Source organism: Thermobia domestica, chromosome 5, assembly GCF_964235325.1.
Source record: "Thermobia domestica chromosome 5, izTheDome1.hap1.1, whole genome shotgun sequence".
NCBI classification, from domain to species: Eukaryota; Metazoa; Arthropoda; class Insecta; order Zygentoma; family Lepismatidae; genus Thermobia; species Thermobia domestica.
The window spans coordinates 242,944,973-242,956,822 of NC_137458.1; the positions used below are offsets into that span (position 1 = coordinate 242,944,973).

General features: G+C 34.6%; 1 protein-coding gene across 1 annotated transcript; it reads left to right on the top strand.

The window, feature by feature from the left end:
* Nucleotides 1–7,586: 7,586 nt before the first annotated feature.
* On the top strand, nt 7,587–8,627 carry LOC145685445 (uncharacterized). Its single transcript, XM_081757842.1, has one exon. The coding sequence runs from the start codon at nt 7,587–7,589 to the stop codon at nt 8,625–8,627; it is 1,041 nt and encodes a 346-aa protein (XP_081613968.1).
* The last annotated feature ends 3,223 nt before the right edge of the window (nt 8,628–11,850 follow it).

Sequence of the window (11,850 nt, forward strand, 5' to 3'; positions counted from 1 at the left end):
AAAAAAAAAGGAAATAACCTGTACATTTAATCAATATTAATGAATATACTTAAATGAACAAATATAAAAACAGAGCTTGAAGGGATTTTCCTCATCATATTTCCTGAATAATGTTTGAATAAGACTCAAGAACATCGGGAGAGAGGAACACTCGAGCGTGCTCACATACGTTTGATATTGCAATTACTACTTCAGTAGACCATAATCCGCTACTGCAAATTACACGTTATTCTTCCACAAAAAGGACGCCACAATAAATGTCAAATGTTCTCTTAATGTATGAGATCAAAATGTATACAAATTACATTCTAGACACAAGTTAACGTAACGTTACCAAAATAACATGTTATGTCTATTTACTTTTTTCTAAATTCCAAAGACTGTTTAAACTATGCTGATAAACATTCCTTCAAAGTTTGGATGCACAAAATATGTTTAAATTATCTTCTGAAAATATTACTTTCTCTTTGCTAACTGAGAAAAAGTAATACTTTATTTATCAAAGGCAGTAATAAAAGAAAATCTAAAGATAGTCCACTAATTACCTAGAATAAACTCTGACAACTTCAAGTTTCACAGTTGGCTGGGTAGTCGAGCATGCGAAATCAAGATAAATGTTATTTATTCGTATTTTGTAAATTTAAGAATCATGCTTATGTGGTTCAAATCCCACTACATTTTATTTTTTATTACTTTATTCTCTCCTACAATCTACTTATATAGTTAATGTCTTATTTCAAATATTTCGTCGCATGAACTAGAGGAACGTAACTCCATTTTCGTAGGTTTACAGGCGAGAGGACAAAAATATTATTTTCTTAGAAAGTTGTGTTTTAATAAGATGGTAGTTGAGCTACATTATAACAGATGATTAACAAGGAGAACAGATGGCGTTCCGTTCCATTTACGCCAAGTGGGGCTTTCAAAATTATGTCTAAACATGAAGAAAATGAAAACCACATTTTTGGAGTTACCTTCCTCTGGTTCTCATGCGACGGTTTATATAACTTAATATTGCCTTTTTAACACTTTCAATCCTACTGTAGTTCCGGAACGACAGGCTGCAAACTTACTTTAAATCCGAGTGTCGTTCGGGAACGACACGTCCATTTAAAATTTAAAATACTAACCAAAAATGAATTTTGTATGCTTTTTTTATTGAGAAAGTAATTTTGAGTGCTTTGTAAATTAACTATTGGCCAACTTGATCCAAGAATATCTTTCAGTCATTGTAGAAAGAGAACTAAAGAAGGTATATCATTATCATTCATAAACTTTAGTATTATTACTTTGCAATAAACAAAGTTATTATTTGCAATGATTTTTCAAATAGCTCTTGTTCCGAAACTGGGATATTTTAGTAGATTGGTACTTTTTCTTTTATTTCTGAAAGTTTCAATCATTTAGAGTAAAAATTTAAGAAGATATGATTTTTAAAAGTAACCCTTATTTTCTCCAGGACACAGGACTTTGTCAATTTAAATAACCCTAGGATTGAAAGTGTTAAAGAGGAAAGTTAAGTGTATATTGTGAGATCTCAGTGAGATATTGGATGATAGTGATGCAGTATAAATAAAAAAAAACATCTGAACAACGTAGCAAAACTAATTAATTATTGAATTTGTCATGTAATTTGACCTACTTCATAACCTTTCTGAAACAATTATTTGTTTGTGATTTATACCCATTACAGAACAATAAAATTGCACTGGTTTAGTTAGAATGTGGTTATTCTTTTAAAAGAACTATTTGACTTAACTTCGTAAGTATTTTCTTCTTTGTTGGCATAAGTTGTGTTTATTCCTTGTACCAACGGCTAATAATTGGTGTTAGTGTCAGCGTCTATTTATTTGCCATTCGGATTGGTAGATATTTAACGAATTGGTAGATCTACTTTATGGTTTTTTATTGCCACATGGTGCAAAGCGCGTCTCCAGACGAGGACTCAAAAGATATATATCATTTCTAGAACACTATATATCTGATGATCTAAAATTATACCACAGAGCACTAGTCTTTAGGTCAAAATAAAGCAAAAATGCTTTATGATGTTATACCGTTCGGGTCCTCCTTTAGCCGCTTTGGAGAACCGGAAAATGCACTATGTCGCAACATTATAGATTAACTTTCAAACATTAGCAGTTACTCTACGAATCCATCAAGTGGTAACATCCATTATCGCTAGATAGCAGTTATAACTAACAGATGCAGAGTGAATGGAAATTAATGAGTTATAACTAGAGACCGGATGTTTAGGCATTAAAAACCTAGAAAATAGGCAGGCAAATAGACACTTAAAATTTAAAAAATAGGCAGTAAAATAGGCACTAAAGTGTAACTCAAAATAACGAAGATAAATACTCAATACAATTAAAAAAAATTCAAGTCATAGATATTGTTTAAAGAATATAGAAAAACATACCTGTTTATTAATATTTTTTAATGTATATATAAAAACGAAGGTTGACATGTATTCCATGTGTATTTTGTAAATACATTCTATACAGCGCTTTATCACTACATATAACAGTCCAAATTCTATACATTTTAATCAGTACACACAGCAGTCCAAAGTTTTACAGCACTTTATTAGTACACATAGCAGTCCAAACTTTTATTGCATCTTATTACTAGAAACAGCACTTATTTCTCGTAGGGGCAGAATCCTTTCATGAGATACTAAATGATATATTTTTACCACTAAAGCCTTATTTCGAAGAAAATGCGTAGAATAGGCAATATTAGGAACTAAAGCAATTATTTAGGCAGGAAGGGGCCAAATAGGCAAAATAGGCAAAATAAAGTTGGCTTAAATTGAAACTATAACAACCCATAAAAACTTTGAAACGTTATTTTTGACCATATCTTTAATATTAAAGGATAGGCATTTTGCCTAACATCCGGTCTCTAGTTATAACATAACAGGTCATATTGAGGGTATCTGGGGATTACTTCAAACATACTGTTGGGCTGATCGTCTGCTTCACCATTCTACATAGACTATTCCTTTCTCGATTGAAGAATAGGTTGCCCTTACTCGAACAACTTTCCTTTGACTGATAACCGTTGATACTAAAACCATCTTAATTATTATGTTCAAAGAAAGGTTATAACTAGAGTAATTTATGTGTATGTGTCTTACATAGCTTACGCAGCAGATCGATACAAAGGCAAGAGTCTCCTCTTACTAATTTATTAAGATCATATGGAACACATTTAATTTTTTTTTATTTTTCTAATATCATAACAATAAAATACATTTGTAAATACTTGTAGTAGTGAAATAAGTGTCATGTTAAGCTTAAATTGTATAAATTGAAAATATATTTTATCATTTCTACATTAGTATTTCAAGGACAATTCTTTCTATTAACTGAACCAAAAAGTACCAATCCTCAAAAATATTTCGATGCAGGGGCGCTGGTTTCTTGTAAATCAGTGGGGGTCTTTTAATTAACAGTTCAAGTTTGGGGATCTCAGAGTACTGAATATCACTCAGGAAGGCCCTTTCCCGGATAATTTTGAAAATTGGTCCTCCTAATGATGCAATTTTTAGGTATTTTTGAATAAATAGGTTTCTCGTGACTTTTCTTCTTTTTCCCAGAATGAAAAATATGTATTCTTGGATCAGAGTGTGGCGGCGTAATTTTTGATACAAAAAAACGTGAAAAATTTTGGTTCAATTTGTCATTTAAAGAATCGTTACTTTGTTGAAAAAAAATACAGTAAAATAAGACAATTCTGGAACTTTGTGTTTCCATCTCTGGCAAAGTCTCAGATGAAATTTTCTATCTCTCTTGTCTGCCCTGTGAAAATGTCGAGTCCTATTATCATTTAGGGTGTTCAGAGCACAAGGGTTCCAAGTTCAATTACCAAAGCTGTACGAAAAAGTGACAAAGTTAATATACATGAAAAACCAGCATTTTTTTTACAGTATGAGTTATTTACGATATTTGGATATGAATCTTTTAAGCACTAAATGCAGCTTCAGGTAGAGATCTTAAGAGCTTGCCTTACTAAAAATAATACAAAATTTACCATTTTTCTTTTGTTTGTTTATTCATCAGTGAAAGGAGATAATGAAATGCAAGTCACCACAATCATAGACAATGCTATTCTAGAACAGAAAATATGAACCTGAAGAATGTTCAATGTTGCCATCCATAGAAATTGCAGTGTTGCCAGAAAAACAATTTCCCTAAAATCTAAGTTAAGACAGCGAGTAGAGGAATGAACTCAACTGCATTTGGTTACGTATCATGTTGTTTTGGTTTCTTGTGAACTACATTTTAATTAATATTATTATTTAGTTTTAATAACTGTATGTTAAAACTATTTTGTTTATTACAAACTAAATAGAACTATTATTTAAAAAGTAGTTCAGAGGAAACCAAAACAATATGATACGTAACCAAATGCAGTTGAGTTTGTTCCTCTACTCGCTGTCTTAACTTAGATTTTCGGGAAATTGTTTTTCTGGCAACACTGTAATTTCTATGGATGGCAACACTGAACACTCTTCAGGTTCATATTTTCTGTTGTAGAATAGCTTTATCTATGATTGTGGTGACTTGCATTTCATTATCTCCTTTCACTGATGAATAAACAAGCAAAAGAAAAATGGTAAATTTTGTATTATTTTTAGTAAGGCAGGCTCATCCAAAATAACGAAAAGTAGATTTGAATCCACTGTGCACTGAATGTGAGTACCCCATTTAGAAAATACGGTGAATATTAGAATTTAGTTTCCTTTCCTGTTTTTTTAGTTCTACTTTTATTTTCTCTTTTCTTATTTTTGTCTCTTTTTATGGGAGTGCCGAGAATTTTACAAACATTATGTGGGGTGCTGGAGCACCGGAACACTTCTGGAGAAGGCGCCCTTGTTTCGTTCAGTAATATTGTTTTTCATTCATGTAAACTGATTTTAAAATTATATTTTCTTTTACAACACTTCGGAGCTTTTCCACCTGTAATAAACCGTTAGTATGAGATTGCTTGTTGTGCTTTCTACATACAAAAGAATAGATCACTGGTTCTGATGCATATGTGATTTTTATCAGTTTAACATCAGTACGGAGCATACGTTATCCGTATCTTACATAGGCACTGCCCTTATGTATTACATCATGCCGTTGCAGGATGTCTGATATCTAACAGTCTTCCCTATATGTATGTTACTTTCGTCAGCTATATATCCATTTGTATGTGAGATCCTGACCGCCTATATTGTTTCATAGGGAAAGTACGTACAGATAGAACACTTATACAAAAAGCATTATAAAACATGCGTTTTCAGTTATACGTTTGCTGTACGTTAAGGCCAAAAACTACAGGATTTACAAATGTAACATACGATTTTACGTACGCCACATACAAATTTTTCTCACTGAAGTTCATATTGGCGCGAGCCAGGATCGAAACAGGGCATCTCACTCAACAAACATTTGAAGAAGGTACTTGGGGAATAGGAGTGGGATGACAAAATGAGAATTAGGAATAAATCTAGCCTCCATAAAAGAATTGAATGACCATAGGTTCACTACACATTCATTTGCACACGCCAGTTAATAAGGCAGTGTTCATGTAAAGGAAAGCATTTACTGAATATACTAAGGAGTGATATTATAGGTAGTAACAAACATTAAAGAAAGACGAGAAACTACTAATACATCTTGTACCTCAAAATTGAAACTGATGCATGAGAAGAATTTCTCTTATTTATGCATCAAAAGTCGAATTTTCATCCATTAAGTTATTATTGTAATTGGCAGTGTTATTTAGACACAATTTATTCAATAACCTTAATTGATTAATTCCCCTTCTCACCAAGGCTGTGTCCAGACAAGAAGCCCACAAACCGTACTCATTAAATATACATTATAGCAAGTGTTCTGCTCGATAGCGAATGTTAATGAACTATACCCACATCAAAGTAAGAGAAAAAAGTTCATATACCTATAGGGAAAAGTGCATTGTTTCAGAGCTAGAGTTGTCCACAATATTGTGGAAAGGTTACATTTCAATACGTGCTATTTTGAATTCGAGTAACCGTGCAATGGCTGATCATATCAGCATAAAGCAAGTTATACATACGCAATCTAAAAATTCATATTTCATCAATGTGTAATTGATGTGGAAGGGTTTCTCTACAGGGCAAAATTCCCAGACATACTCTCAACACTGCCTTTTCAGATATCCTCTGATTTCAAGGTGGGTCCAAAGAAGGCACGATATAAGATTTTACAACAATGAACACGAAATGCTTCGGCAGTAAGTGAGAAGTATTAGGAACCGCTAACTTCAAGGTACTTCGTATTCGGTATAACAAATGCTGCGATGCATTTTGTCATGGCATATTTCACTTTTTTTCATGTATGTGAATAACAAAATTAAATTATCTTTTTATCTTTTGAATTATCTTTAAATTATCTTTTGAAAATATTACTTAACCTTTATTGTCTAATAACATTTTATTTACCACAGACTGTAATGATAAAAAGATGAAACTAGTCCTACGGGTTATGTAGAATACACTGTACCACCACGTTCTTCAACTTACTCGGTAGCCGAACGTGCTAAATCATGCTCATTCGGTACATATCGATAGTTTGTAAATTTAAGAGAACACTTTCACTGGTTCAAATCGCACTGTGTTCTACTATTTACTTTTAGGATCCAGGCCCGTATCCAAGGGGGTCTAGGGGGGCCGGGTCCCCCCTAAATTTTGGCTGCCCCCAAAATTTTGACGGTAGACTGGCAAATGATCTATAATATGGTTGCATCGGGCCCCCCTAACTTCAGCCGGGCCCCTCTACATTTTTGGGCTGGCTACAGGTCTGTTACGATTGTAATGCCCCGCTATTTTACACCTGCACCGCATTACATTAAAGTATATTTTGGAACGTGGCGATTTGCATTATGATCTGTATCCGGTGATTTAAATCTAAACAAAGATACATTTTTCGAATCGAAATTTAATTTTAAAAAAAAGTTTGAGTCGAAGAAGATAGAGAATATAAAATGGAAGAATCAACCCTGCGAATTATTTTATGGATTTAATGTTATAGTGACGAGGATTTGAAAAGTGCAAAACTATTGTGCTAAATTTTAATTAACTTTCTAAATAAGTGTCCAAGGTTTGTTTACGTTAAGACATGAACAAAAATTTAACTACTCCGGATAAATCAGTGCTGGAGTCCCTTAGAGAAAAACATCTTGCTCACTCTCATTCATTGAACTTTCCTGAACCTCCCGAGACATCCTTTACTCTTACTAAAGTATCAGCATTGAAATTCACCAAAGCTCTTAAATCGTTCCCGGCGGGTTCAACAGGTGGAATGGATAATCTCCGTCCAGCGATTCTAAAAGATCTTATTATGATTCAAGATTCCGAGACGAAAAAGCGCTTAATCAACTCAATCTGCGAATTATTAAATCTGGTAATTTCAGGAAAATTACCAGCCGTAATAAATCCGATTTTTTTCGGCGCTTCACTCATCGCGCTAAAGAAGAAAAGTGGTGGCATTCGACCAGTAGCAGTGGGAAATGTGTGAAGGCGACTCACAGCTAAAATTATATGCTCCAGAATGCGAGAATCATTAATTGATATATTATCCCCACACCAGCTAGGAGTCTGCGTGCCCTACGGAGCTGAAACTGCAGTCCATGCTGCACGAATGTATTATTCCTCTCAAAATCCTCAACCTAAAGCTCTACTTAAAATAGATTTCAAAATCGCTTTCAATGAAATTAACCGAGATTCAATGCTGTCTTCAGTTAAAAGCCACTTCCCTTCTTTCTTTCCATATATATACCAGAGCTACTCACAACCTAGCTACCATTTTATAGGAGATAATATTATCCTTTCACAACGTGGAGTTCAACAGGGAGATCCACTAGGTCCTGCTCTATTCGCATTAACTCTTCACCCTATAATTAGAGATACTAATACTGAGCTCAACATTTGGTATTTAGATGATGGCACTATAGCCGGAAACACTGAGTCAGTATTACATACTTTAGATCATATACGCACACAAGCAACATCGATCGGATTGTCTCTCAATTACTCGAAATGCGAAATTGGCTTTCTAGGAGTAACAAATGCTGAAACTCAAAATCTATATGACAGATTCAACGAGGCGGCGCCTGGAATTAAATTATTAACATCTTCTAACGCCGAACTGCTAGGAGCGGCTCTTACACCAGACACAAGGAGCAAGATATTACTGGAAAATATTTCATCTTTAGATCATCTACTTTCACGCCTTTCCAAACTTTCTGCACATTCAGCATTTTATCTCCTCAGAGCATCTTTCTCGATCCCAAGATTGTTGTATTTTCTACGTTGTTCCCCCTCCTTGAGGGACGATAATCTACTTGAGAAATTCGACTATGCTCTTAAAACAGGATTGGAGTATATTCTTAATTGTACCCTCAGTGATAAAGCATGGCTACAAGCATCACTATCAGTCAGAAATGGAGGTCTTGGAATACGTCGCGCCACGGATCTGGCTATCCCGTCTTTTCTGGCCTCTTTCTATAGTTCAAGACAACTGATTGGAACCCTCATTCAGAGAGAAGATGAAGTCACTAACCCAGATGTGCAGGACTGCATAGCCAGATAGTCAAATTTAGTTGGGTCAGACCCCCCGGCTCCCGAAAGTCGAAATAATCAGTCGGTCTCGGACGAGCCTATCGTGAATTACCGTTTGGATTCATTATTGCAGACTTCTAATAACATAGAAGATAAGGCCAGATTACTTGCTGTCATGTCCCCTGAAAACGGAGCATGGCTTCAAGCGCTACCTTCACCTTCTCTCGGCCTACACCTAGACAAGGAAAGCTTCCGTGTGTCCGTCGCCCTTCGACTAGGAGCAAATATATGCGAACAACACCACTGCCCAAGATGCAACGCTCTCGTAGATAAAAGAGGTTTACACGGTCTGTCTTGCAAAAGCAGTGCCGGCAGACATTCACGCCATTCGAATGGGAATGACATCATTTTGAGAGCCTTAACAACCGCAGGGGTGCCAGCAGTGAGAGAACCAATTGGGTGCAGCCGTTCAGACGGAAAAAGGCCGGATAATATGACTTTAGTGCCCTGGAAGCAAGGAAAGTCGTTGATTTGGGATTTCACTTGCTCAGACACTTATGCGCCCTCCAATCTGCAATTTTCATCGACCAAAGCAGGACTTATCGCTGTACGAAGAGCAAAAGAAAAAAGAACTAAATACGTTAATCTCCTAGATAAGTATTGGTTTATTGCAATAGCAATTGAATCTAGTGGATCCTGGGATCAAGAGGGCGCAAAATTTATTAACGAAATTGGCAAGCGTATATCCATTAAATCGGGAGACACTCGAGCTAGGTCTTTTCTGGTTCAGCGCATAAGCATTGCCGTTCAGCGAGGGAACGTGACCGCTATTATGGGCACGTTACCCATTGGTAAAGAATTAGAAGAGATTTTTCTTTTATAATTTCTGACGGTGCTTAGTACACTAGGAGCATTGAAATTTGGAAATCAAGTTGGAGGGATCTAGAATGCATTTGAGCCCCGAGTCTTCTGGGAGTCAAAGCGCCAGTCAATGCATTATACAGAGCTATGTTAACCAGAAGAAAACTTAATTCTGGTTTTCCCTTTCTCAGCAGAGAGCACAGTAGGTCAAATGCATCGACCTCCGTTTGAATCAATATTATTATTTTAAATATTTGTAAACAATCATATATTCAGCCGAGGTTTTCATCTAAGAATGTCGGAAAATTAATTGTTGTAAAAACGTTATATTCAAATTTCTATTTGTTTCTGTAATTTTAAATTTTTAAATAATTATTGATTTTATTAGTATGTAAAAAATAATAAACAATTGAACAAAAATATAATGGATTTCTGAAGCTATTATTTAGCTCAGAGGATTTCATCCCCTCTCGAAATTTCTAAACACCATCAAGTCTAAACTTCCGATATGAAATATAAATATTTGTAAAATAAAATGTCTCATCAAAATTTTCTGTGGTGCATGCTGCATGAATATAATAAGTAGAGTTTGTAGCTGCTATTAACGGTATTAAATTTTCTTGCTGCTTAACTTGCATAATTTTTATAAGTTATAAATATTGATGGTATCATGACGATTCTTGGAAAGCTCAGTAAATGCATCAATTGTATTAAGAATAAGAAAACGAATTAAAGTTAAAAATGGAAGTACTGCGGTATAAATAGTTATATATAAATGAAAGTATAAAAAGAGATAATTATTATGAAAGTTGCTTATAAATTCACATATATATTTATAGATGATAAAGTTAAACTTTAAATATTTGATGTATGTGAGCGTAAGAACGTCGGGTTATACCAATCAATATTTGAAATAGAAATAAAAATTAAAAAATTAAATGAATTATTGCAATATATACACAAGCAAGAAATCACAGCGAGCTTCATATACTTACTAAATACAGATAAAACGAGCTACAAATGTAACTAGATGTAATCGAAAGAAAGCTAACTTAACCTAAATAATAATCCTAGTACATGTAAGCACACGCACAATCACAAAATTACTTGACAAATTTCAATGGTATGAAATTATAATGTGATTATTACTGTATTTACTTTCGTTTTCACAATATACATTTCAACGATATAATGTGTACAAAATCATTATAAAGCTCTTAGAAATTAAGTTTGGTTAACGTTGTATGATTTTGGTATAAACCAGTTCAATTTGATTACGTTCTGGAACATTTAAATACATTTGCCAGACGTTGTGAATTTTAGATTCCCACTACGTAACATCCATCTCTACCACGAATCTATAATTTTCCTCGGATAAAGAAGGGGAACATCGGCGACTCCGTTACTGGGCCACAGGCTCAGAATCTTCTCGTAGAAGATTCTGCGCTTTTATTATCTTATGCTAACACCTAACTCATTGGAAGTCAGATACTGTTTTGTGTTATCTATCTTGTTGGAGTAGTAAAGGATCCTGAAACGACATCTGTAAATTCATCTATGGCAAGATAACACTGAAATAGGTAATGACATCTAGGCATGGAGGGCGTTAGTGAGAGTTAGCGCATTACACGATATACTTATATAATTAATGTATTCATATTACTAGAATTTCAAATATCAGTATAATGCAATTTTGCCCTTTTTAAGGGCATACTAAAAATGTATGTGTATATTTTGAGATCTCATTGAGATGTTGGATTGGGGTGAAGCAATATAAAAGAATCTAAGGAACGAAGCAGATTTTATTTATTATTTGAATTTGCCAAGTCATTGTGTTTCAAAACAGCACCGAGAAAGTTTGGGACGTGATTCCTGACACCAAGATAAGACAGAAAGTATAGACCAACCAGGGTGCACAAATGCTTCCTTTCGGAGTAATATGCTGCCGAAAACATGAAAAAATGAATTTAAAGGTTCATAGCTTCAAAACTATGGGACCTACTGTAGTCGGGTCTAGACTTCACTTAGGAACGAATATGTGACCTATCCAAAAATACATGTTTCAGAGTCCTAAGATACTCACGAAGCAATTTTTATAGAGGAAGTTTGGCTACGCTCATTTAATTTGAAGTACGCTCCAACTACCTCCATAAAAATTGTTGTGGAAGTACCGCAGGATTCTGAAACTTGAATATTTGGATAGGGCACATATTAGTTCCTCAGTGAAGTCTTGACCCGACTACGGTAGGTCCCATAGTTTTGGAACTATTGACCTTTAAAGTTCACTTTTTCATGTTTTCGGCAGCCTATAACTCCTAAAGGAAGGATTTGTGCACCCAGGTTGGTCTATAATTTTTGCCTTATCTTGGTATCAGGAATCACCTTCCAAATGT